Raw genomic sequence first — 27685 nt, 5'->3', positions numbered from 1 at the left:
ATGGACATTGCTCATTTAGGTTTACACAGATAATGAACTTCTAATAAATGAACTAATCCCTTAACTGCTGGTGAGTTTCAGGTTTACAGAAAACAGTAGGACAACAATACTTTTATAATATAGTAAGTATAATAAAGGTATAAGATCCATTATCCAGAAAGCTCCAAATTATGGAAGGGCCATCTCCCATAGACCCCATTTTAATCCAATAATTAAAATTTTTAGAAATGATTTTCTTTTGTCTGTAATTAGAAAGCAGTGCCTTGTACTTGATTGCAGATAGGATATGATTAATCCTTATTGGAAGCAAAACAATCCCATTAGGTTTATTGTTTAAATTATTTTTCAGCCAAATTACTGAAAGACCCCTTATTTGGAAAAACTGAAGTCCTGAGCATTCTGTATTACAGGTCCCATACCTGTATTTATTGGATTCTTGTTTAAAGCATGCCCCTTTAAACCTGCTTTTATAAATAAAATGTCCTGGGTAGACTAACCTGTATATGTAACTGCACGTCCAGTTAATTGCATGACTGTCAGGACATCCCACACTATCTATAAAAACAGAATCTTTAATAAGCACAGTTAGAACAGGTTATTTGCAAATAAATAGAAAGCCCCATACCAGTAGTACTGTAGAATATAAAACAGCAATGAATAACATGTAAAATATTTCCTCATAGCAGCACTTATTGTTAAGCAGTTCTCATTTGTGTGTAGTGATATCACTTTTGTCACCTGTTTGTTATACATGTGTATGTAATATGGTTTATGATATTAAAGTCACACAAAGCAACTGGTTTTGCAGACTTGTGCTTTTCTGTGGTCACAGAAGTCCCCAGTGCCTCAGATATATTTTTCTTACAGTTTGGTATTTCCTGTATGACAGTGTGGTTTTCATACCACACTGTGCTCTATTCTTTTGCAATCCACTCTGAGACGGCTTATTCCTCTGCCATACTTTTACCGAGCACAGTTTGAATATATAATATTGGCTATTCAGCCAAGGTTGCTTCACTTCTTAGTGCCTTTGATTTCCACCACCATAAAAGAAATCTCTGTTTTTTGGTTTGAAAATCCATACCTTCTACCTTGTGTCTCTGTTTTTGTGGGCCTTCTTAGGAGATATAGGCAAATCCCACCTAGGAAGCTTTTGGGAAGGTTCCATTTATTTTTTTCACTGTTATCAACACAAAATCAACCATAATAATTTTTGCTTTAGTAGGCCAGTGATTTTAATTGAATGGTCAAATGTGGCTTCTGTAACGTGACCATGTGAGTAGATGTTTACATGTGTATGTAGTGTTACTAAAGTGCTGGTTAAAGCCTTAAGGGCACGGAAACATTTTACAGCACAAATTAAATGCCACATTTCATCTTTTCTACAAGCAAAATCTATTACTATCATTAATTAAGACAAAGGCAAGCCCATTTCAGCACAACAAATCTTTGGCCAGACTGTCCTTTGCTTTTTGTAAAGTGAGCACATTAAGGGGCTGATCAAGGTTCAAAACAGAATTTTTTTTCGCAATTTGAATTTTTTTGTGTGCAAAAACTGCCAAATTCAATTATGATTTCCAAAACTCGAATGTTCGATATTTGCATCTAAAAGCTTGTGAGTTCATGCAGAAGTCAGCTGAAATCGTCCCAGGAAAGTTTTTCCAATTTTTTTTAAAGAGTTTGTAGACCCATTGAATATGACGAATTGAATACCAATTCAATGTCTTTTTTCATTTTTTTTCATGGTTTAATTCTGCTAAGTGTTTTATATTCTCATTTTGTAATAAATAAGCAAATATTCGAGTTTAGTAAGATTTGAAAAATTGATAATGAAACCTCTAAATGTATTTGTACAGTATCCCTTTAATCATTGTCCCGGTGTTAGGATGAAGACACACAGAGCTCCTAGTAGCAGGTACTTGTCACGGCTACTAAAATAGACAATGCTGATCATTTACTGATAACTGCCTCTACGTGTGTTTTAGCAGAGGCAATTTTCAGTATTGTTTATGGCAGGGTATTTTCTGGCGTTTAATAGCCATGACAAGTAGCTGCTACTAAGTAGCTCCATGTGTCTTCGCCCTTAAGGTATCTATTTGTATTGTATGTTCAAAAAATATCCTTTATACACAGCAACCTATCAGCCAAGGTACACAAAACCAGATACAGCTAAGCAACTAAACTCATACAATAGCAAAACTACCAGGAAATGACAGAAGAATAATAATATATTTTCACACAAACTATAAATCCTGTTCCCTGTAAGTGCTGCTGTAGTGCTCTTCCTCCCTTATGAGCCTAGCTCTGCAGTGCAAAAGGCCTTTGTGATTAGGAGTATTTTGTGTTTTAGATATAAAAAGCATAAATATGACATATTATACAGTATATATCGCCATGAAGAAAATGATTGAAAAACTTCCTAAATGTGCTATAATAATCTTTGAATGTGGAGCTGAACTTTTTTCAGTTCCCTTGAAGGAAACAGGCTGTGAAGCCACAAGTGGTTCAGGCATCACATAGCACTTCCTGGCCAGTTAAACGATAATATAATTTAAGAATAGCTATTTTAACTGTTTCTCCACCAGAGCTCAGGCTGCATCAGGATTTTTTTCTAGGTTGCTGGTTAGTAGGAATTAGCTTTTATAAGGGGATCCACCTGCAATAGCAACACAAGTGGCATTTTCTGTAGTACCTACCTAAAGCTAGATGGGCTACAGTTCCTACATAAATAGGGTTATGCTACCCCATTCGCCTGCTGTATCTCCCTAAACCTTCCTGTCTTTTTGCTTCTTCCCTCTGGAACGCCAAACCTGAGTTTTTTCAAACTCAAAGAGCACTGCCATAACATCTGATTCTTTTTTGAAATCTATCAGGTCAATTGGACCATAGTGTATATGAATGGCATAGGGACCTTAGATTGTAACGGGCTGATATAAATGATGTATAATCTCTGTAATGAGCTGATAAATATAGAATATAAATATAGAGGATTCAAAAAATAGGAAAAAAGCTTCAGCAGGTTTGCTGAACATTTATTATGGGTAGTGGTAACCCTTAGAGGCCTTAGAAGCATTTTTACAAATTTTTGGATTTCTACAATTGTATTTGGTTGCAGCACAGAGCAACAACTAGGAGCCAAAGCTTTTTTTCGCAAGTATTTTATACAACTTTCAGCAATAGTTTTTTATTTTTGATAAATATAGAGGATTAAGCAGGGTCGGACTGGGGGGTGCTTCCGCCCCAGGGGCCCTGCAGGTGCCCCAGCCAGCCATGTCCCCTACCCCCCCAGGGGCCCCCCTAACCCCCCCGCAACCCCCCCCGACGTCCTCCCCGAGCGTGTATAAGTTGAACACGTCAGGGGAGGAACAGTCAGTTGGGGGAGCACTGGCAAAGTCCGACCCTGGGATTAAGGAATAAAAGCCAGAATATAAGGCTAGCAGGGGTTATGTATTTAAAGGCACAAAGTTTGCCCAGGAGCAGTAACCCTTATCAACCAATTAGCAGGTAGCATTTACTGGTCACCTGTTTATAAGCAAACATCTTATTGGTTGCTTCACCTGGGCTAACTAAGTGCCTTTTATTACTTACGGGGGTAATTTTCAGCCGTTGTGGATTGCATAATTTACAACTCTCTTTTATATTAATTTCTCTGATTGTATTGTTCCCCATCTGTTTTATTATAGGTTACTTAGGGGCTGATCCATCAAAATACGAGTTTGAATCCTGAAATGGGTAAAATTCAGATTGGATACGATCATTTCTGATGATCGCAAATATCACGAAAATGCTTACAAAAAAAATTGTATTAGTCACGATAGTATCATATTGGCAATCCGAAAGTCCCAAAATTTTCGTATCCGAATGATCGTAAACGGCGGAAAAACCTTTCTGACTTTGATCCTTCTGTGCATGATTTTGGAAGCCTCCCATAGGGCTCAATGGCACTCTGCAGTTCCAACCCGGCCCAAGGAAAGTCTCCCATAGGGCTCAATGGCACTCTGCAGCTCCAACCTGGCCCAAGGAAAGTCTCCCATAGGGCTCAATGGCACTCTGCAGCTCCAACCTGGCCCAAGGAAAGTCTCCCATAGGGCTCAATGGCACTCTGCAGCTCCAACCCGGCCCAAGGAAAGTCTCCCATAGGGCTCAATGGCACTCTGCAGCTCCAACCTGGCCCAAGGAAAGTCACAATAATGAAGCTTGAATGAATCTGAAACTTTTGTACTCAGTGCGACAATACGATTCGTACAATACGTACACAGTATGAAAAAATATGAATTAGTTGTATTCGGAGCGATCATACTTTAATAAATAGGCCCCTTAATGTAAAGTGCTGCAAGTACAATTAGCGATGTTCTAAATAATAATATACATACAAAATCCAGAAGCAAGAGAAAGAAACATATGTCATAATACACAAGAGTCATGAATAACTTGTAGAAAATAAACTTATAAATGGTGCATAGTGATGTCATTACTTACACTCACTATTCATTTATATCACTTGCACTGTACAACTCAGTGAGTGCATTATATTTTAAAAATAAACAACTTTCACTATTTTAAAATATCAGGATAATAGAAGTTATATTGGGATTCCATGACCTGTGAAAGAGCACTTGTCTGTTGAATTTCCTTCCTTTGTTATAGCTTACACTAGGGTTACATTATTCTTTTTATAGTACTATATTTGTTTCTAGCAATTTACTCTATGTAGCATTTAAGTATTATTATTATTATTAATAATGAATTAACCTGAAATAACCACACAAACAATACTTACCAATCAAGAACCATCCAGAAATGACCCACCACCACCTCTGTGAGCAACAATTTAACAAAATTCAGTGTAGTTTCCTATATATGCTTCTGATGTAAAGACTTGCTTTTGCTCGATTTGCAACCCAAGGCTCATAGTCTCAGTGTCTCTCACCACTGTTACCTTCAATCAAGGAAAAGGTAGGGAAAAATACATGGTATATGCATGAATGACTTGATTTCTGTGCAAGCTCAAATACTTCACTAATGTACTGATTAACCATCAAAATGTACCAGTTTACTGCACGCCTGGAATTCACTTTAACATACTAAAGTTAAAGGAGAAGCAGGAACTTAATTCCACAGATTATTCTGTGGGTATTCCCCAGCTATAAATGGTCTAGCTTTCCAACTGAATGTCCTGCTTATTTGCGAGAATAATAACACACAAATCTTGCCTTGTTTGCTTTTCCCATAAAATTATCAACAGGGCTGTTACCTAATTTTCCAGGCAACCCAGCAAAATACTTTTAATGGGAACCCTCTATGTTATGGGTATAACTTTCCTTAACACCTTGCCCCTCATGCTACTGCTATTGATGTACCACTGATTAACAAAAAAAAAAGTATAACCATAAAAAAATAACCATCAGATTTTAAAACTGCAGTGAAATAATTAAAATTATATGTCCATTAATGTCAGGGGCGCAACAATGGGACAACAGAACACTATGGGGCATATTTATTATGCTGTCTATGTAAAACCTGCGTTTGGACAGCGATCTTCTCCGTTTATTTTACACAGCTATTTATACCATTTTTTCGGAGAATTAGTTTCACACGGCATAATATATATGCCCCTAAAGTGCTAAGGTGGAGTGGATCAAAGAAAGTCCAGCAAAGACCTAACTGTTCACTTTCCATTTTATTATATTGTTGTGACCCTAAAAGCTTTTGCTTTGGGGCTCACTAACATTCAGTTACACTAGTGATTTACATCTGTGTATTGTGACAGTGTGGTTAGGAAACACCGCAATCTTTCCTAAAAGTTTAAGAGAAAGTGTATGTGTGATGTGGACTGCAGGGGGATTCTTATTGCAGACAGGATTAATAATCCCCCAGTGGGCTAATTAAGAGGCTGCTGAGAGATGAGCTGCCTGGAGAGGTATAAAGGTGTCTATTCACACACCTGGGGGCCACTCAGTGTGAAGGTGTCACTGAGAGTGAGGGGTCACTCAGAAAGGTGGCAGGGCACAAGGCAGGAAGGCTGCCTGCCTGTGTAAGGAACACCCAGAGGGGCTGGGGGTGCCTCCTGCCATTGCAAGGAGCAGAGGAAGCCGTGACCAGCCGTGAAGCCTGGATGTGTGTAACGGGATGGTGAGAAACACATGGAAGGTGAGAGCAGGGCCGCCATCAGAAATCACGGGGGCCCCTCACAACAAGATTTTCTGGGCCCCCCCTCCTCCCAATGGCCCCTCCCATCAATACAAAGGACATACAGACATTGGTAGCCAGGGCCCCCCTAAAACATTGGTGGCCAGGGGTTACGTTTTGCATTGGTGCCAGGGCAGGTACCCCCTAAATCAATGCTGGCCAGCCCAGGGCCCCTAAAACATTGGTGCTCCCCCCAAATTACTCATACTATGGGCTGCCCTCTGCTGCTTCCTTCCGCATCCTTCGGCTCCCCCCCAGCGTCCTCCGGCTCCCCCCCAGCGTCCTCCTGTTTCTTCCAAGGCCACCCAAGCATCCTCCTGCTTCCCTCCAGGCCCCTCAAAGCATCCTCCTGCTCCCCCCCAAGCATCCTCCGGCTTCCCCCAGGGCACCCCAGCATCCTCCGGCTCCACCCAGGCCCCCCCCCCAGCATCCTCCTGCTTCCCCCAGGGCACCCCCACCAGCATCCTCCTGCTTCCCCCAGGGCCCCTCAAAGCATCCTCCTGCTTCCCCCAGGGCTCCCCCAGCATCCTTCAGCTTACCCCAGAGCCCCAAAGTATCCTTCAGCTTACCCCCAGGGCCCCCAAGTATCCTTCAGCTTACCCCCAGGGCCCCCAAATATCCTTCAGCTTACCCCCAGGGCCCCCCAAGTATCCTTCAGCTTAGCCCCAGGGCCCCCCCAGTATTCTTCAGCTTACCCCCAGGGCCCCCCCAGTATTCTTCAGCTTACCCCCAGGGCCCCCCCAGTATTCTTCAGCTTACCCCCAGGGCCCCCCAGTATCCTTCAGCTTACCCCCAGGGCCCCCAATTATCCTTCAGCTTACCCCCAGGGCCCCCCCAAGTATCCTTCAGCTTACCCCCAGGGCCCCCCAGTATCCTTCAGCTTACCCCCAGGGCCCCCAATTATCCTTCAGCTTACCCCCAGGGCCCCCCCAAGTATCCTTCAGCTTACCCCCAGGGCCCCCCTAAGTATCCTTCAGCTTACCCCCAGGGCCCCCCCAGTAACCTTCAGCTTACCCCCAGGGCCCCCCCAAGTATCCTTCAGCTTACCCCCAGGGCCCCCAAGTATCCTTCAGCTTACCCCCAGGGCCCCCCCAGTATCCTTCAGCTTACCCCCAGGGCCCCCAAGTATCCTTCAGCTTACCCCCAGGGCCCCCAAGTATCCTTCAGCTTACCCCCAGGGCCCCCCCAGTATCCTTCAGCTTACCCCCAGGGCCCCCAAGCACCTTACATTTTCTGGCACCCAGCTCCGGCGATGTCCTCCTCTATGTGCCGCGGCTCTCTGCTACTTCCGTGCTTTTATAAGGTTGCGGCCCGTGCTCGGGCCCGGGACGATCGTACCCCCTGATGGCGGCCCTGGGTGAGAGTCCCAGAAAAAGGACAAGTTTGCTGACTGTTTGTTGATGAACTGTGTTCCTGTGAACTTTATGTTGGGAAGAATTTGCCCTAAATAAACCTGTGTTTTTGCCTAAAGAAGTGGTGTCCCTGTCTCTATGCTCCAGATCCTCTGCTTACCTGCCTACCATAGCTAATTGTGTAACGTGTACAGGCAGTCAGCATGTCACAGTATATATGAACTATATCAGCACAAGATCTTTTTTTTTTTTGATCCAAGATCAAAAATCCTTTGGAGGGCCACATCCAGCCCAAGGGCCTCCAGTTGGTCGGGGTTTCTTTTGCAATTTGTGGACATAACAATAGAAGCTAAGATACACTTAATAGGGCTTATTTAAAATGCCATATGCAGGGTGCGCTTTGAATCAAATGTTGCCTATATTAGACCTCACTTGATTTTAAAGGGACGGTGAGCAGAGGCATTTAGGCGTTCTCCCCTCCCACAAGTGCCTTTCCGAATGAGCACTAAAGGGTGTGCTCTTAAATAACCCTTAATGAATGAGTGTTAAAAGTGCTGTATAAAAAGGAGTTTTGCCTTGCTGGTAGTGTTAATATGTCTGTTTCTTGCTTGCAACTTCAGGTACATTTGAGGCCTCATTTGCAAGCCAAGTGCAGCATGCAAAAAAAAAGCCTTTATTGGCACTCTATTTCTGCACTTTGCAAGCTGCATTTAGCCATCTACAAATGCCTGCCAGAAACCAGTGCAGAGACCTTTCACATGGCCTTTGGATCCATTGTGGCACAGGATACAAAAGATCCAGGGAAAGGCACATAGGCATCCCCTTGCCCACTCCCTACCTGCCCCTAACTTGCACGCCATTCAGCCACTTTGGGGGCCTTCAAGCAGGCAGTAAGGGCAGAGCTCAGCACAAGGAGGAAGCTCTTTACTTGCACTTATTAGTACTCTTGCCTCCTGGGATTGTAAATGACCCCTTTCGTTCTGTGTTGTTTAAGAGCCTAGAAAAACAATACTTCCCTAAGCTCTTGTTTTGCCATAGCTGGCAACAAAAAGCAGGTTAAAATGGATCTCTCCCAGTCTATTGCCCGCAGAAAGGGATAAGTAACCAAAGGTAATGGTGGCCTTTATCTCTCAGAACTTTGAATTCCCATCTACTCAACCCCTATTCCCTTTCATGGCAGGAATACAAATTAATAAATGGCCCATCCCTATGAATTGTTACCAAGTAATTTTGGGGTGGGGGCATATAAATGATTACGGCAGTTCTGTTGTTATCTTCCCCCTCAGTCCAAATCCAGAGAGATTTTCTAATGCTAACTGAACTTTTATTTACAAATAACAATTTTGTACCTTTTTTTATCATCGGTTTCTTAGCAGGTTCTATTAACAGCTGCAACTGACTTGCACCAAGTTACTTGGTGTTATTAATGCCATGCTCCAAAAATAATGCCAGTGTATTAGGGTTATTAAATGATTTTTGTTGGTAAGGAAAATTAAGAGTTAATACTTAAGTATGCATAATGTGCTGAAATATTATGAAATGTGGTAAGAAGTAACTTCTTGTTTTCTCAGCCTCTGCTGACTGCTTTTAAAATAACAAACATAACTTTAGACACTATGGGGGAGATTTACTAATCCACGAACGGTCTGAAGGTGTCCGAATGCGTTTTTTCGCAATGATCGGTATTTTTGTGACTTTTTCGTTGCCGCCGTGACTTTTTCATATGTCCCGTAATTTTTTTCGCCGCGTTGCAACTTTTTTGTGTATTTTCCGAGACTTTTTCGTTGCCGTCGCGAAAAAAATCGGATTGGTTTTTCCGCTCTTTACTATCGCTCAATTTGAAAAAATCGCGACGGCGCCGAAATATTAGTGCAAAATACGATAAAGTTGCGACAGCGACGAAAAAGTCGCGACAAATACGAAAAATCACGACAGCGACGAAAAAGTCGCAAAATTTTCGTTTCCAATACGATTTTTTCCCTTTCGAGATTCGGATTCGTGGATTAGTAAAACTGCCCATATGACCTGTAGTAACAGACATTATGACATTTGGAAAGAACCGGCTTTCTGGACATAAATGGGTTTAAGAATCCAGTTGCCCCCACAATAAACCACAGAAGGGGGTTCTCTGGGTGTAGACCATGTACTGAGACTATAAAAAGTCTATCATATCCTGTATAAAGCAGACAACCATTGCAGACAATCACTTGCCTGTTTTTAATATGCTTGTCTCCTGGCTGCGAGAAATAAACCACTTTGCTTTATTTCCCGAGAGCCCTTTGAAGTCATTGGCAGAATTTTCCTAATATTGTTCCCCCTAACGTGCTTGCAATGGTTAAACACAGTTACACACACACACAGGACTCATTCACAACACAGGGCTAATTTACCCTAGTGCCGTAACCCATATTGGACGTTAGAAAATTGCTTTCTTTATTCTAGCAGAAGACCATGCAAAGCTAATTGCTGATTTGTTTCTTAGGAATAATGTACTGGGCATATTTGATATTTGTGTCAACATACAAGAGAGCAGAACATGGATACTGCAAAAACGAGCCAAAATTGTCCCTTCACACATTCTAGTGATCTAATTGTGTATTGCACAAATAGGCAATTATACCTGTAGCAATTGGTTTGTGAGCAAGCTGTATTACCGATGCACAATTACACAAGCTCTGATCTGTGTTTGTAACACAACAAAGTTTTGTTGCTGATAATACCCAAACTTATGGGGTTGGTTCATATACATGGATGACACATTGCAATCCCATACAAAAGTTTTCACGCTCTCAACCAATGCTCTCATTTTACTGAATAACAAATCCTACACTGGAATGTTGTGTTTTTTTTTTTTTTAATTTCAAACCAACAAAGAAAATGCGAAAGTCCTTGATACATTGTGGCCCTTCCCGTGGGATACACTATTGACATGCAAGCTTGCACTTATCTAGATAAGCTGGAAGGCTGAATAATAAAATGATAGTAGTTGAGGAGGTTTTTCTTTTCATTACAGCTCCTCGAGAATGAGGCCCAGTTTATTAGTACCGGGGGAAGGTTTTGCGTATTTTGGCAATTGCACATGATGGAAGCAACTTCCTTTTGTTCTTCCCAAGGAAACCCCAACACCATCTCACAAGCTGCCGATATGCAGTGTATCTGTAAGACCGATAGCTGTAAGAGAAGAGCAAAAAACATGAATGAAATAAGGAATCTAATACCCATATAGAGTTAGAGTAGGGTATGCTGTTTTTTATACCCCACTTTTGCTTTATTATATAGGGTACATATCATGCACCTCAGTTTGTAGACTGATATTTTTTTGTCCATGTTAATAGAGTAAAAACAGAGTAAAGTTGGTCATACGAGTAATGATAAAATCACGTTTACAATGAATACCTGTCAGTTGAACAGGTCTGAGAATGTAATCTGCTGATGCACCATGTTGGTTGTGTAAGAGGCAGATGAACATGGGCTTGTTGGCCTGAACAATACAGAAACATAGAAAGGCGGCCGTACTGTGACTGGCCATTCATACTGGCCCATCTGTTTGTCATGTCATGGCCGATCACTCACATTCTGAAGAGTATCACTAGTGTATGGCCACCTTAACTACCGGAATGTATTAATCTAGTAAATGTAGAGAGTGCTTTACATAACTTTGGCCCAGTATCTATTCTCTGATCACTTCAGATCACAACGACTTGAGGCTTCCATCTAAAAGGTGATACTTGCCTCAGATCGCTTGCCATTCACTTGAACAGGAAACACCATGGGCAAGCAGTCAATCACAATTATATGATAAAAAAAAGTCTTGCAAACGGTCAAACAATCTTTTAATATCTTTATGCAACTGGTTCTTTAAATGCAAACTAACTTTTGGTATGTTGGGTGTAGCTACTTACTCAAAATCAAAGTCATGGTTTGGATGATAGCCACAGAAAGCTGTTTCCAGTACATAGGGATTAAGCACAACAGCATTGAATGCTGGGTGTAAAGTTATACAGGACACATAATCATTCTCTGTTTTCTCCAGCATCTCTGGTATGTCTATGCAGCACAGACATCGATGAAGGTCCCTTATAAAGACGCAGTTACCACATGAGCATCTACAATATAAGCAATAGACAAATCATTGCTATTCCCGTGTACCTTACCCAGAACCATCATCTGGCTCTGTATCCCCTGAATTTCCATCCAGAACCCAGCTTCAATATCATTACCAACAAGGCTGGAACATCAGGATAAGCAGACCCTACATGGGGTGAATGAATGTTGAGGGCATCTCCTTGGAGTTCATCAATTCATTTACAGTCACACCCATTGTTTTGTAAATGTATACCTTATTAATAATAATAATAATAATAATAATTGTTGTGTTTATAATATTTTGTAGATATATTTACTAGTAAGCTGGCCAGACATGTTTTAATATATGAATAAAATGAGAGAGTGTTAGTTGATATTAACCTCTAGAATCTTTTTTTTGGAATATTGTTTGGTTGATAACCACACAGTTCTCTATATTGTAATTAAAGGAATATTGTCATGGGAAAATGCATCAGTTAATAGAGTTTCTCCAGCAGAATTCTGCGTTGAAATCCATTTTTCAAAACACAAACAGATTTTTTCCTATTGAATTCTGAAATTTCACATGGGGCTAGCCATATTCTTAATTTCCCAGAGTGCCACAAGCATGTGACCTGTGCTCTGATAAACTTCAGTCACACTTTACTGTGATATCACCCCCCTCCCAGCAGCCAATCAGCAGAACAATGGGAAGGGAGCAAGATAGCAGCTCCCAGTAGGTTTTAGAATAGCACTCACTAGTAAGAAATCCAAGACCTGCTTGGGACTCCTCTAGTTACATGGGAGTAGGAGAAACAATAGGTTACCTGAAAGCAGTTCTTATGTGTAGTGCTGGCTCCTTCTGAAAGCTCAGACTGAGGCCCAATGCACTGAGATGGCTGCCTACACACTATTTGTTGGTTCAAGAATAACATTTTAAATGGTAGAGTGAATTATTTGCTATGTAAACAGTGTAATTTAGAAATTAAAAGTCCCCCATAAAAATCATGGCAGATTGACAAAAATCTATGTTATCTATTTTATTTCTTGAGCTAAACAGTGCCAACAAGGAGATTAAAGCTACTCTATGTTCTGTCCTTGTGAGGTAGATAATTAAATTCACAGTCCACAGATATTCCCCCTGTGTAATGGACTTCTGGTTATTTGTGCAGTGATAGTCAAATTGTCTAAAGTATGTACCAGTGTTTAGCACAAACCATATCCATTCAACTCATGTTGCACACAGGGGTGCACTGCCCAATTAGAATCATTTCGGTGATGTCTTATATTTCTTGAAATGCATAATTGGGTCCAAGCACAATTTACAAAGCGCAATCAAAATGGAGGAGATTTATGTTCATATCCAGTCATCTTTTTTCATTAGACTGGTCAGAACTAAGTATACCCCATGTAAAAAGCCTGAAACCTAAAAAGTATACATGCCTTTATTAGTTATTCATTTGAGATTATTATTTAGTATTTAGCTCAAGTATATTCGACCTGTGACCCTCCAGCTGTTGTTGTAGAAACTACTTGTTTACATGTTTCCTAAATTCAGTTCCTTTGCTGCGCAGTTCCCTTTTCTGCCTGCGTATTGCGCTTTTCATGGTCAACAAACCCACTGCAAAATGACTTCTTTGAAAATAGGTGAAAAAAATCTCAAAAATTGTTAACAATGTTATTTTACCTGCCAAAGTAGTCTTCATAATCATAGTCATCCTCTTCTTCGCTCTCAGTGGAGTTGTAAATATAGTTCATTCCGGCAGCTCCCTGCTTTTTGTTCAGCAAATTAGTGTTTGTTTTGCTTCTAGCCTGGAATGATTTATTCTCTCCTTTGTTTGACTGTGGGTTTTTCACTTCACTGAATTAATTGAGATGTTATTCTTCTAGCAAGCGCTCTTAACTTAGGGGATTTTGGAGGAGGAGTTTATAAGAAATAACAATTTTAAAGAAATGTTTAAAAAAAGTTTCGATGTTCCTTAATATTTCTCCCCCTAGTGGTAATACAGGCAACACTTACAGGTAGCTTGTAAGATAAAAGCTGGTCACTGTTGTACAAGGGCTCTGTGATCAGATCATTTCCATAAATGGGTCCAATGTTATTCCTGGTTGGTTTCTGACCTTTTTTAACAAATTCTTTATTTTATTATTATTTTCCATAGCAGAAGCAAAATAAGAAATTTGTAATGTAATACATTAAACATTTACAATCAATAAGAGAAAAGGGAAAGAAGAAAACGATATGAATGAAATAAACAGTACAGGTATGGGACCTATTATCCAGAATGCTCGGGACCTGGGGTTTTGCGGATAAGGGATCTTTCTGTAATTTCTGTAATACCTTAAGTCTGCTAAAAATCATTTAAATATCGAATAAACCCAATAGGCTTGTTTTGCCTCCAATAAGGATTATATATATAATGGAGTCTATGAAAGATGGCCTTTCCGTAATTTGTAGCTTTCTGGATAACGGGTTTTCAGATAACGGATCCCATACATGTATAAGAAAAAGAGAAGACAAGGCTAGAAATATATTCAGTTCTGTTAGTCTTACCCTAGTGAGGTATATTTCTCAGTTTAAAGTCTGGATATCTATTTACTGTGTATAGACAACCAACTGCCTCATTCCTTTTAATTACTATTAATAATGTTGGTTTCCTTTTCACATCCACCAAAATTGGTTATTAAAGCTTATTATAAAATTCAGACCAAGGTTTCCGTATTTTATCATGTTTATCTGCTTTCCTTTTTTTTGCGATAACCTCCTCCTTATGTGTTACTTCCTCTACTTCTGTAACCCAATCCTCACTATTAATAGGGCCTTTCATTTCCCTTTGCGCGGGATCATGTTCCTAGCAATTGCCAACAAGTGTTTAGTGAGGGTCAGTAATGGTCCTCATAAGTCCTCATGGGCCTATAAGGATTAAAATTCAGATCTTGTTAGACTTTTTCACTGGACGGTTACAGCTTTCCCTTGTGTTTCCACTCAAGTTTCACTACATAAGGATGTATATGTAATATCTTCTACTGTACAACTTGCCTTTGGACCAGCTAGCCTTCAATGAGGCAGTTTGTATGTCTGATGCTAAAAAGCAGTGTAATATCTCAGATTCTTCATCTTTGTATGCACATTTAAAACTGAAGAAATTAATTAACTGCTCAAAATCCTACAGCTTAGGAGCACGACCCCCTGGTATGGTACATCTGCTTAGTTAGTTTGTTATATCTGTCCAATTTTTAGTTTTATTTGTTAACAAATTCTTACTGGAATAATTTAACCATGCCTCAGATTTTCTCCTGCAACCCAGTAAGGTATTGTGTAGCCTTCCTGTCAGACCATACCTGTGTGATTGTTTTCTCTTTATGACCATACTTGTTTTCTAGGTGTGGCCTGTTGCCCAAACCTTGGCCTTTCTTCTTCACTCTAATCCTTTTCTGCCAGCCGCAACCTACTTAGGCCTCTTATGCGACCTTCAAGCTGAGCCATGCCAGGTGCTAGCATCTATTCTAGCCACAAAAGTCCCTGTTAAGGTTGATTCTTCACTAGGTCCTGAAGAAGAAAGCCCAAGTGTCCGAAATGTGATTGATGAAGTTAGTGCTGGTGGAGCTCTCCACCTTCAATGCAGTTGCCTTCAGCTTTGGCTCGATTTTTCAACCTCTCACATGATCTGCAATTTTGTCTATTTTTTTTTTTTTTTTCAAATATTAGGTATAATGTGTGCATTCTGTCTATTTTCAAAATATTGCCCTGAAGCCAGTGGTGTAACAAGAACATGCTGCCCCCCCACCCGCAAAATAAATATTTGGAGAAGCCCTCTGTGCACACCACACAGGTTACCTAGCCACCACTGCCCTCCTCCTTGCCCACTCTTATGTGGGTGTGCCCCCTACTGATAGTTTGCATCAGCAGTCCCCCTGGGCCCCCACAACTGCAGGGTCTCCTTCCTCTATAGTAAGGCTGCTGCCTGAAGCATCATGAGCATGAAAATATGTATATGGCAGTTGTGTGCTTAGAATACTCTGTACATAAAAGCAGCATCCCTCCATGTTCAGGAGACCTTCAGCTGTTCTACATTAACAGTATTATCAAATCTATTTAAAAATGTAATTGGTTATCATTTTAATATTTCTGAGCCATTTCTAAATATACTGTATTTGCCATATTTTCTTGTCTTGCAAGAAAATACCTTTGGTCTACAGGTATGGAATCCATTATATGGAAACCCATTATCCAGAAAGCTCTGAATTACAGGAAGGTGATCTCCCATAGACTACATTTTTAAAAATTAGAATTATTTGCTTATAATGATCTCCCTTTTCTCTGTAATAATAAAACAGTACCTTGTACTTGATCTTAACTAATATATAATTGATCTATATTGGAGGCAAAACAATCCTGTTTATTTAACATTTTTTATCAGACTTAAGGTATGGAGATCCAAATTACGGAAACATCCCCTATCCGAAAAACCCCAGGTCCCTAACATTCTGGATAAGAATATATCCCATACCTGTATTTCATACAAACGTTTCTGTATAGGCTAAATACTCAGACAAACGGTATCCAGACCAGGCACCAGGTGTCACCCAAGCGCTACTAAACATGCTCAGAAAAAGAAAGATTCCAACACAAGAAACCCAAATAAAATGAAAGACATGAGCAGGTATAGGGTGGGACAGAGAGTGCATTTGCAGGATCAGACACCCCCCTTGACCTGCTGGGGGTTTCACTATAGCAGGTTGGCTAAGAATAAAATGGTAATAACTATGTTAAAGGGATATTGTCATGATTTTTATGTCGTACTTTTTATTTATAAATTACACTGTTTACATAGCAAATAATTCACTCTACCATTTAAAGTTTGATTCTTGAACCAACAAATGTATTTCTAGTTGTAATATTGGTGTGTAAAAAAATGTTGTGTTTTTGAAAAAAAGCTCTAGAAGCTCTATTAACTGATGCATTTTGAAAAAAAACATGTTTTTTCCACAACGGTATTTCTTTAACTAATATAACAGTAAATGTGTATATAGTGAACACAGCCTATGTACTAAAATACTATAGGGGTGATATAATAACAAGTCTGCCCACATCTAAGAATGCATAGCTAGCAATATATTTGCTTTCAAACAGCTGACTTCTCAGTGCTACCTGCTTACTGGCTGCTATGGGTTATTAGACAAGCATCAAACAAAACACTATTTATTACACCACTACTAGTTGCATTTGATTCCAACCATGTGACGTGCCATGCAGTTAGCGGGACTGTCCCACCTTTCCGTTATCCCTCAAGCTCTCGTGCTGGGAAGACAAACATTCTTTCAGGTCCCTTCCAAGAACATTCTAATTAACAAAGTAACTGATAAAATGTGTTTGGCCAAGTGGAATGCCATGGTTGGGTCAGAAACAATGTTACTACATTTTCCTACCCTGTATGTTTTATACCATACCATCTGGTCTTTTCTGATTAGCCTTTCTCTCGTTGGCCTAAGGGTTGCCTGCTTTCCTCCTAGACTCAGATACGCAGTAGGTAAAGGAAGAACAAGTCCATTTGTGTTCTGGTGCAGAGGATGTGCAGAAAAGAGTTATGGCTCACACAGCTGTGACTCCCCCATACAGAACAGTAGGCCTCTATTCTGGGTCTTGGAGCTTTTCATGCAAGTGTTACATATTCTGCTGTGACCCCCTTTGGCAGCTTGGTTAAACCATATGGTCAAAGTGACCCAGTAAATCATATATCTAATGTCTTATTTATGAGTGAACGCTCTACTGACTAGAAAGAGTTGAATTGTTTCTGCTTTTTCAATGATATGCAAAGCTGTTTGTGCATTAAAATAACCCCTTTTTAAAAATCGACTTCCTTTGTTTTAGTTGGTTCTACTTAGCCCTGGCCAGCTTTGTCCTACTAAATATATTCATTTTTAAATAGAAATTCACTTTAAAACTGCCTATGGGTATCCTTGCATTGCTGAGCTTTCTTATCTCAGTTGTTTTGCTATAAGGCTAAATGGCACACCCGTATTTTACTTTGCTGACACATTTCCACCAGTGAAATACACTTGTCACTGCCTGTACCACCTGCTGGGTGCTGATAGGCGGTTGCTATTCATCAAAGGCAGGCAGCATGGGCAGTCTGAACGCTGTATTATAAACATGGCTAGAACCTTCGCAATAAAGCATGAAAATCACATTGTTAATAAAAAAGAAAAAACTACAAGAAACTACTGTTAACAAAATGTTATATATTGCTTTCTGGCACAGAGGGGCAGATTTATCAAAATTCGATAGTGAAAAAAATACGGACAATAATATTTATGCAACTTTTCTTCTTGAGCGTTGGCTTAAGAAAAAAAATGAGACAGAATATTTCTGAGTGCGTTTTGTCTCAGAAAAAAGTTGCGCACTGGCGCGAATCCCATTGTGCCATTCATTTTTAATTAGAAAAAAAACTTGAATGTTTTAATAAACTATGAAAAATAATAAAGTTATTAGAGACAACTCTCATTGACTTCTATTTAACCTCACCAGTTTTTTTCTGGTAACTGTTGTTGTTTTTCTTCTTTAATAAATATAGAATATTCATGGGTCTTAAAGGGATGCTGTAATGATTTTTATGGTATATTTTTTATTTCTAAATTACACTATTTACATAGCAAATAATTCACTCTACCATTTAAAGTTTTATTCTTGTACCAACAAATGTATTTTTTTAGCTGTAATATTAGTAATCTCAGTGCATTGTGTCTGAGTCTGAGCTTTCAGAAGGAGCCAGCGCTACACATTAGAACTGCTTTCAGGTAACTTATTGTTTCTCCTACTCCCATGTAACTGGAGAAGTCCCAAGCCGGACTTGGATTTCTTACTATTGAGTGCTATTCTGATATCTACTGGGAGCTTCTATCTTGCTCCCTTCCCATTGTTCTGCTGATTGCAGCGCAGCAGTAAAGTGTGACTGAAGTTTATCAGAGCACAGGTCATATGGTTGTGGCACCCTGGGAAATGCAGAATATGGCTAGCCCCATGTGAAATCTCCAAATTTAATATAAAAAAAATCTTTTGTGTTTTTGAAAAATGGATTTCAAAGCAGGATTCTGCTGGAGGAACTCTATTAACTGATGCATTTTTAAAAGAAAGATATTTTCCCATGAGAGTATTTCTTTAAGAATATTCTTGAGTATAGTCACATTTCTGTTTTCATGGAGTTTTTTCCTATATTGTGAAAAAAACCAAAACTCAGATTGTGATAAATCGGCCCCAGAGTGTGCCATTAGTTGGTGCTCTATGACAAATACTGACATTTGTGCCCAAAGCTGTTCTATTGTGCATTGTACTGTATTGTACTGTTTTTCAGGTAGATAGAATGCAAGGCAATTACATGGGGTATATATATAGAGCGCCCTACAGTTTGCCAGAGGTAAATTTCTATTCACTTGTATAGTACATGTATGAGTTCTATCCAAATTGTGCTAAAGGGTAAAACATTCTTCTACGTTTCTAATTTAGTAGAAAGGCTGACCTGGCTCTGACTGCTGTAAATTAACATCTGCATGCCATCCCCTGCTACTTTAAAACATCCTACTTCAATAAGGATTTACCCTACATCCTTTCAGTTAAGATATAAATCAGAGGTTATTTTTAGACTCCCCATATGCATAGCCTTGCAATCATCTACATTGGATCTCTGTACATCTGCCTGTTAGATGCCAACCCACCAATCTGTCAAGATCCCCTTGCAGACAGGACACCTTTTGCTTGTATGCTATTTGCCTTTATGTTTTGTGTGATTAGCAAGCTCATACAGACCTCTCTTATTACCTGCTTCTAAATCTGGAAAATGAACTTTGGGTACAAGGACTAAGCCCCAATCAGTTGCTTTCTACTCAGTGCTCAAGATCATTTAATTGTAGATGAGTAGATACATGATTCAGTACCATTCTACCGAGGTAGTGAATTAGAGGCCCCTGTTGAAGGTCATTCAGATGAAGCTTTCCACAAGCTGTATATTGGCTTCTTCTCCACCATATGTGCCATAAACAAGGACAAGGTCTACTTCTCCTTAAAGTGATACTGACACTAAAAAAATAAAAAAAAATATTAAGGTACAGATTTATCAAAATGTGAGTTTACAGCTTAATACATAAAAACTCACCTATGTTCTATTCATTCCTATGGGATTTTTAGAAGTATGTATGTATGTATAGCTTTATGAAGCGCTACTTATGTACGCAGCTCTGTACAGTAGAATACATTAATACAAACAAGGAGTTAAAGATAATAATAGATCAATACAAAGTATAACAATAAATACAAATAAATACAAGATACAGTTGCAATAAGAGTAAAAGACACAAGAGGATGGAGGTCCCTGCCCTGTAGAGCTTACAATCTATATGGGAGGGTAACTTACAGACACAAATAGGCAAATATAAGTGCTGTAGGTCACACTGGGTGACATTACAATATAAGTGCTAGTTCCCTGGTCAGGTGCTGGGTGAGTGCTGCAAAAGGTAGTCTTTAAGTTTGGTTTTAAAAAGACTGAGGGAGTATTCTCTCCAGAGGAAATCAGGGAGGGCATTCCAAATGTAAGGGGCAGCAAGGCAGAAAAGTTTAAGGCGGCAAACAGCAGTAGTAGTGGGGGGCGCAACCAAACGATTGCTCTGTGAGGAACGGAGGAGTCGGCCAGGAACGTACGGAGACACAAGGGAAGAGATGTAGTGAGGAGCAGAGGAATGGAGGGCTTTGAAGGTTAAGAGAAGGAGTTTGTAAGATATTCTTTAATGGGAAGCCTCCTGGATGAGAGGAGGAGAATTCTGGCAGCAGTGTTTAATATAGACTGTAGGGGGGAAAGATGGGAGTTAGGGAGGCCAGTTAGTAGCAGGTTACAGTAGTTAAGTCAGGATAGGATGAGAGCATGCATGAGCAGCCTAGCTGTTGCAGTAGAAAGAAAGGGACAGATTTTGGCAATATTGCGTAATAAAAAGTGACAGGTTTTGACAGTGGTGTTAATGTGGTCAGAGAAGGAGAGAAGAATATTTATCAAATGGTGAACTCTCACTTTCTCCCAGTGATAAATACACATTTAAAAACCCCACAGAAATAAATAGAACATGAGTGAGTTCTTATGAATTCTCACATATTTGCCCCTTAACGCTACCTATAGGATATTTTGAACGTTTTTCGCTGACAAGTCCATTTTTGTAAGCAAATATTGTTACTTGAAGTTCCTAAGCCTGACTGTTTTGCCAACCTGACTGTCCTTTATCAGCCTGTCAGACTTTCACTAACAGACTTCTGCAGCACAAATATGGCCGCCCCCTCATAGAGGAACATGGGGATCAGATAGGTAATGTCAAAGCATGGGGGAAATACTTGCAAAGACGATGGTATGATAGATGCTAAAAAGGTTTAATTTCTGGTGTCAGTGTCTTTTTAAGCTTTAATAGCATCACATAAGATTTCAAAACTACAGATGCCCTTTATCCCTTAGGTTTAAGAATTTGATGTTGTGTTAGCATTTGATCATTAAACATTTTCCTCATTCATAACTGGCTTCTGTCAGAATTAAGACCATGATCCTTGATGCTCAGTTTGGATCATTGTATATTTACTGAAAAGCAGTATATACATTCCTATAGTAATAATAGTAACCCATTTGAGGCTTGGAGCATTTAACATAATTAAACCTCATGCTCCTTTTTGGCTGGCTTCTTTGGGCATGCAGCGAGCAAACACAAATGTCAGCATGCTTTGTGCCTGCTTAGCTTAGTTGTATCATTTAAGAAACGCCAAGGTACCTGGATTAGTTGCTTGGTAGTTTTGGTCTCCTTTCCAGTTACTCTGATTGACTTGTTGTGACCCAGCCTATCGCTGCGACTCTGCCTCGACTACCATTGCTGAACCTGTGCTGCCTGCCTTGACTTCAGTATGTTTTACTTTGGAGTGCTCCCACAACCCCCATTTTTCTATGCCCCTTTGGATCTGTTAGCATGAAGGGCTGTAACAGACGGGGAGATTAGTCGTAAATCGCCGGTGAGATGGCATACGCGGCGCCAAAAATTCAAGGTGTCTGATTTTTTTTTATTCAAATGATTTTTTATTATTAAATAAGCGACTATTCGAAATGCATGTGTATTTGATTTGGGAAAACAAAATGAAATCCACAAACTCGAAAATTGATAAATAAGACCATAGGAGTGCAACGCTATATAGATATTAACAGTACTGGAACTGCAAGATATAGCGCTGCGTGTGATTTAGTGAAAATCTCTTTCCCCTTCACTTCTCTTCTAGAAATGAATGATGCCAATGGATTATAGATGGGCGTCTCAGAACCCACGCACCAAGTTCCCTTCTGCTTAGAGCAACACTTCTGTATCCTCAGTTCAACTCTTTGCTGGTAAGGACCGGACTGCTCTGGTAGAAGGCTGAGGAACATGCAATAATGACAGTTGAGAGCTTTGAACTGAGCACCAGGTTGTTGCTAGTATATATACAGGGCATGTACCGTAAATCACATTTATGTATAAATAAAATAAATGTTCTCTGTAAGTGCATATCATGGCATAAAAAGCATTTTATTTTAATACTTGACAAGTGGCTTTGGTTACACTGCTTAAATGTTTATATCTGCAATATACAATGAGTGAAATCTCCTTGGCTTCCCTTCATGGTAACTTCTGTATGTAATGCTTGATGTGGTCCCCTGAGGCCTAAAGGGACCCCATGGGCAAAAGTAATTATATTTCGCACCAAAAAAGAGAAACAGTATACAGAATGAAGGTTTACATTGAAGTGCGGCTTTATATAGGCAGATACAAGGAAAGGCATTAAGATGAGTGTGGGGTGGTCATTTGCACAGGCTGATTAGCCACCAGCTTTGCTCTACATTGCTCCAATAGTGCACCTTGCAATGCTGCTTTACCCCATATATTGTAAACCTTAGGACATTCAGAATTCAGCATGTGGTTCCCAAAAAAGCACAATTGAATAGCCTGCATTGAGAAAGTGATATAGATATTGATGTTGAGAGACAATTTGCAATTGGTCTTCATTTTTTTTAACTTTTTGTGGTTTTTAGTTATTTAGCTTTCTGTTTGGTTTTATTAACCCTTGCAACCAGGCTGTGATTTAAATGACAGACCGGAGTATGAATAGGCAAGTGACTGAATAGAAAATAAGATAAAATGTAGCAATAACAATAAAACTGTAGCCTCACAAAGCAATAGTTTTTTGTATGCTATGGTCAGTGACCCTCATCTTAAAGCTAGAAAGAGGCAGAAAAAAGAGACAAATAACTAATAAAAAACTATCAAAAAAAAAAATAATAATAATAATAATAATAATAAAGGCCGATGGCAAAGTTGGGTCAACAGTCCCCCATGTTCCTGCAATGGGAATCAGTTAGGCTATCAAAAGAGAATACAGCTCATTACACTTCTACCAGATAATACAGGTATAAAAAAAAATCTCCTAATGTGAATCTATATTGATAATTTCATATTAAAGGATAATAACTGGATTTTTAATATTGGATGTATGTGAAACAAATTGGATTTCTAGCAGTTCTTTGGTATGAATGTGGCTATTGGGGATCCTATATAAAGCTGGCCAATTTAATGTGTAACGCACTGTGTGTGATTTTATGTCAATCAATGGGAAAAAGTGAATTTAAACAGTGTTCATAAATAACCACTAAACTAAAGTGCAATGCCATGTGTTCCTTGTAGGGGTCCCTAGCACTTGTGACCAATGTACTTTGCACGCGCATGCTATTCATAATTTCAAGTATATTAGCATAGTATTTTTGTCAATAGCATTTAAATGAACAGTTTCAGCATAACTGGAGGATCCAAATGGTCTTTGTCTGTTTTCAAATGTTATATTTGTGTTTCAGCTGTGCCTTTTGAACGTGATGTCATAAATCTGGGGCCATGTGCCAAACTCCATGTTGAAACTAAAAGAGGTTAGTTTCTTGGCTCATGGGAAGCCATTAAACTTTTGGCATGCTACCCTCGCCCAGTAAAGTTACCAGCAATCTCTCCCTGGAGCAACAAAAATGTTAACTCTTCCATTCCAGGCCTAGGCTTCCAATAGGCTCACGTGCACAACAGGGATTACAAAAAGTAAATTATTAGAATTTCTTCCCATGCCTCTGTGTGTAGTGATGTCAAGGGGATTGCATAGGGATAGAAACTGACATTCCTCCTTGCATACATTCACATGCTAAGGGTAAATCATGTAGTATCACTTAGCTAGTGGATTCCTTGGTTGGTAAGCAGAAAGTGGGACCCTTTGTGGCCACCTTTAGTATGTGCCGTTGGGTAATCCGAAATAGAAAACTGCCATTTGAAGTACTAAGGTGATCTCTGAGGGAGCACACATAGCATCACAAAATGGTGGCTCAAAGGAAAAGATATAAAAGGGCAATATTTACTAATATATATATTCTCGGTTTGCTAAGATTCTTTAATAGGCCACTTAATATGTTATAAACCGGATATGATAAAAATCTGTTGGTTAAGTATTCATTCTGGGAGTATACTTTTTCTTTAATCACTAAGGGGTGTCATTTGTTTGGCACCACACAGTGTTTATAATGGCTGACCTTAGGCCAGCGCTTAACTTTTTTGAAAAACACTTCAGACCACAGTTCATTTCTAGTGAGCAATGGGCCACCATCTACATGTCTATCCCAGAGATCCCTTCCGGCTGGGCAGTAGAGTAAAATCTGAATTAAGAGTAATGCGTATGTGCATTTTGATGCCAGTGTTTCAAGGTTTTTGAAGAAGAAAGACTAAGCCACATTTACTAACCCACGAATCTGAATCCGAATTGGAAAAATTCTGATTGGAAAACGAACATTTTGCGACTTTTTCGTATTTTTTGCGTTTTTTTCGTCGCCTTTACGACTTTTCGGAAATTGACGCGACTTTTTCGTTACCAATAAGATTTGTGCGAAAAAACGCGAGTTTTTCGTAGCCATTACGATTCGCTCGTATCTTGTCGCGACTTTTTCGTATTGAGCGCTCGTAAGCGGCGGGCGAAATCAGCATGATTTTGGAAGCCTCCCATAGGACTCAATGGCACCCTGCAGCTCCAACCTGGCCCAAGAAAAGTCACCATACTGAAGCTTGAATGAATCCGAATCTTTCGTACTCGGCACGAAAGCTGCGAAAAAGTCGCGACTTTTCGCGCAAATAGTAACGCTACGAAAAAATCGCAACATTTTGCGCAACATTCGGAATGAAAAAGTCGCGACAATTTTCCGAAAAATCGCCAAATACCGATCATTGCGAAAAAAACACAATCGGACGGATTCGGCCTGTTCGTGAGTAAGTAAATGTGCCCCTAAGGGTACACGCTACAAGTTAGCAATGTTATATAATAATTAAGTACAAAAAATTAACAGTGGGGTTCAGCTTATGGTTAATTTGCTGGGGAATCCACATCCCGAACTGAAAAATAGGAATTAGCATTTCTATTAACAGGCTTTCTGCCTGTGATGTTTAAAGCCCTATGCTTTGCAGCTGCCTCAACTGTGTATCACATGTCAATTAGGTAGGAAAAAAGCACTCTTTTCTGGAAAGCTCCCTGGAAAGGCAAACGTTCTGTTAATTGGCAGAATTACCCAAACAGGACTCCAAGCTATGCTGTTTTACAAAGAGCAATGTTGCGTTGCGGTTGTAGGGGTGATGGAATGCAAACACGGTGCATTCTTCCACTGAGTGTGGCTTACTGGCAAATAGTTTGACAGTGTATTTAAAGGCAAGAAACTAGATCCAACCATTATAAGACTTTGGATACAATTTAAACCCAAACCCAGAATTTTAAAAAAGATAGAGCCAATGACTGTGACTCTGTATTATCATGTAAAACGTTAACAAAACAAAAGTTAATGCAAGTGGTCCTGTAGACTATTACTGCCATTTTGATTGGGCGGGAAAATAATGAACAGTAACCCTGACCTTCCAGTGGCAATGGTAAGGGGTGAAGCAGCAGATTGCCAGCACCATTGGGGGGAGTTGAGAAAGGCTAAAAACTGAAGCCTTTCCAACCTGCCTTAGTAGGAATAATCCTTCCTGACCCAAGGCCAGTCCCTCTCTACTATGTATAAACACTGCTAAAAGTGATTGCTAGAAAGGGAAAATACATCTTTATAACATATATATATATCTGGTAGGAATACACCAAATCCCAAATTTTTTAGATTTAACTGAATGCCGAATGCTCTACAAAGGATTCTGCTATACTAAATAGGAACCCTAATTTGCATATTTAATTCTTAAAAAGGAATCCAGAAAATGTTGCATTAAAGGAGAAGAAAGTCATTTCGGCATTTTACTGCCAATAGATTTACTTCATTAGTGCCACCTAGAACACAATATTTATTGAGCAAAAACCATAATCATACTTGAGTAAAGAGCCCCAGAATCTCCCTCCATTTGTTTAAGATTGCAGCTGCCGGTCTCAGTAGCTTCCTGCTGCAGCTCTAGCTGCTTGTAGCTCAGCTCACACATTCTGATGGGAGGGGGAGTGAATCCTTATGAATTCTTATGGGAGGGGAGCTGGAGAAGGGAAAGAGGAGAGAGATGTGCACTCTCAGGCCCCGGGAATTAAGGATTTTTCTGAGCAAGGAAGTCCGATATCGATGTACGTGTTTACACAAAGGAGACACAAAATCCTGTGTTTCTGTGACCTTTCTGATAAAGCTTACTTAGTTTTTACCTTTCCATCTCCTTTAAAACAAAAAAGTCACTTTCACTTTTTCAGAGATTTGCAGTGATTTAAGAGTTAGGATTCAGTTTGGCTAAACGCTAAAATTTGGCCAGATTTAAAGTGCTGGAATTATGCCAAATTTTGGATTGAATTCTGGATTTGGTGAATATATTATATTATCCCACTCCTTTCTGCCCCTTGCTCCCATTCTATTTTTGCTTCTGTATTTCTACCTTCAGTGTTTGGGCCTGGCACTCATTAGTATGGCAGATGGTGCATGGACTGGATTATTTATTGAAATCTGAAACCTTGTTGGTGAATGCCGGCATTATCATTGCTTTTCATCACTTTTTAGAACATTTCATTTAAACATGTTACTGGTAACTGAACACTACAGTTACAGACTTGTCTGTGTAATCGCAGTTTGGTTGGATGGCACATATTACTTTTTCCAGAACTACATGGGAATTGAATGCCAGAACTCGCACTGGTTATTAGTTTATTAGGTCATTGCTTGGTTACAGGCAGGTTTGCTTTGAATTAGAGAATAAATTGACCAACAGTTGGGATTCTTTATCTGGAAACCCATTATCTGGAAAGCTTTGCATTACAGAAAGGCATCTCCCATAATTCCACACCTTCAAAAAATTATTTTATTTTTCTGTGTAATTATAAAACAGTACCTTGCACCTGATGGTAAATAAGCTGCATGAATCCATATTGGTAGCAAAACAAAAAAAAGACAAAAAAAAGTGCAGGGTTTTCCAGGATTGTTTATTGCATTTGGTGTAAAAGGGTTGAGGTTAGGTTTTTTCAGCTTAAAGCAGTTGTGTTTTTATAGGCCTCATTTTGTTAAAATACATTGATTTCCACTGTGTCTTCCTACTTCCCACTGCACCGCCCCTCAAACCACTTCCACTTGCATCATTCACCTCATTCTGTGTTTTTCCTGTGTTCTGTTTTCCATTCTATTTTTCTACTTCTCTTGTATTCTGTTCATTATTGTGTACCTTGTCCTTAACCTCTCTTATATGCACTTCTCATGTGTCATTATGGCTTTAATGTTTCTCTGACTCTGCACATATGTTCTTGCCTTATCTCTTCCCCTTTCCTTATGCTGTCTCCTTATATCTGCCCTATTCCATATGTCCCAATTTTATCCTATTTTATATATGATATATGGCATAGTCGAGAAATAATCTCAGACCATAGAATCAAAATACCAGGTAATGAAAATGTATCAACGCCAAATCCCTTTTAATTGATCTGATCAGTGTTTTGCTTCCCTAGGTCATTACCTCCTAAGTTAATCAAAACAATATGTGGTGGTCCGTATTTTGATATCATTTGTGACAGTAAAGGT

General features: G+C 39.6%; 1 protein-coding gene across 1 annotated transcript; it reads right to left on the bottom strand.

Moving 5' to 3' along the window:
- Nucleotides 1-10376: 10376 nt before the first annotated feature.
- LOC100494342 (P2X purinoceptor 7) lies at nt 10377-13543 on the bottom strand. The gene is made up of 3 exons (XM_002938277.4): nt 13294-13543; nt 11444-11647; nt 10377-10712 (listed from the first exon to the last, which is right to left on the bottom strand). Exons 1-3 carry the CDS (start codon nt 13362-13364, stop codon nt 10580-10582), a joined length of 408 nt encoding a protein of 135 aa, XP_002938323.1. The 5' UTR covers nt 13365-13543; the 3' UTR covers nt 10377-10579.
- Between the last annotated feature and the right edge of the window lie 14142 nt (nt 13544-27685).

The sequence above is a fragment of the Xenopus tropicalis genome, chromosome 7, assembly GCF_000004195.4.
Source record: "Xenopus tropicalis strain Nigerian chromosome 7, UCB_Xtro_10.0, whole genome shotgun sequence".
Taxonomy (NCBI): domain Eukaryota; kingdom Metazoa; phylum Chordata; class Amphibia; order Anura; family Pipidae; genus Xenopus; species Xenopus tropicalis.
Note: the sequence above shows the minus strand (reverse complement) of the source record. Positions and strands in the feature narration are given on the sequence as shown.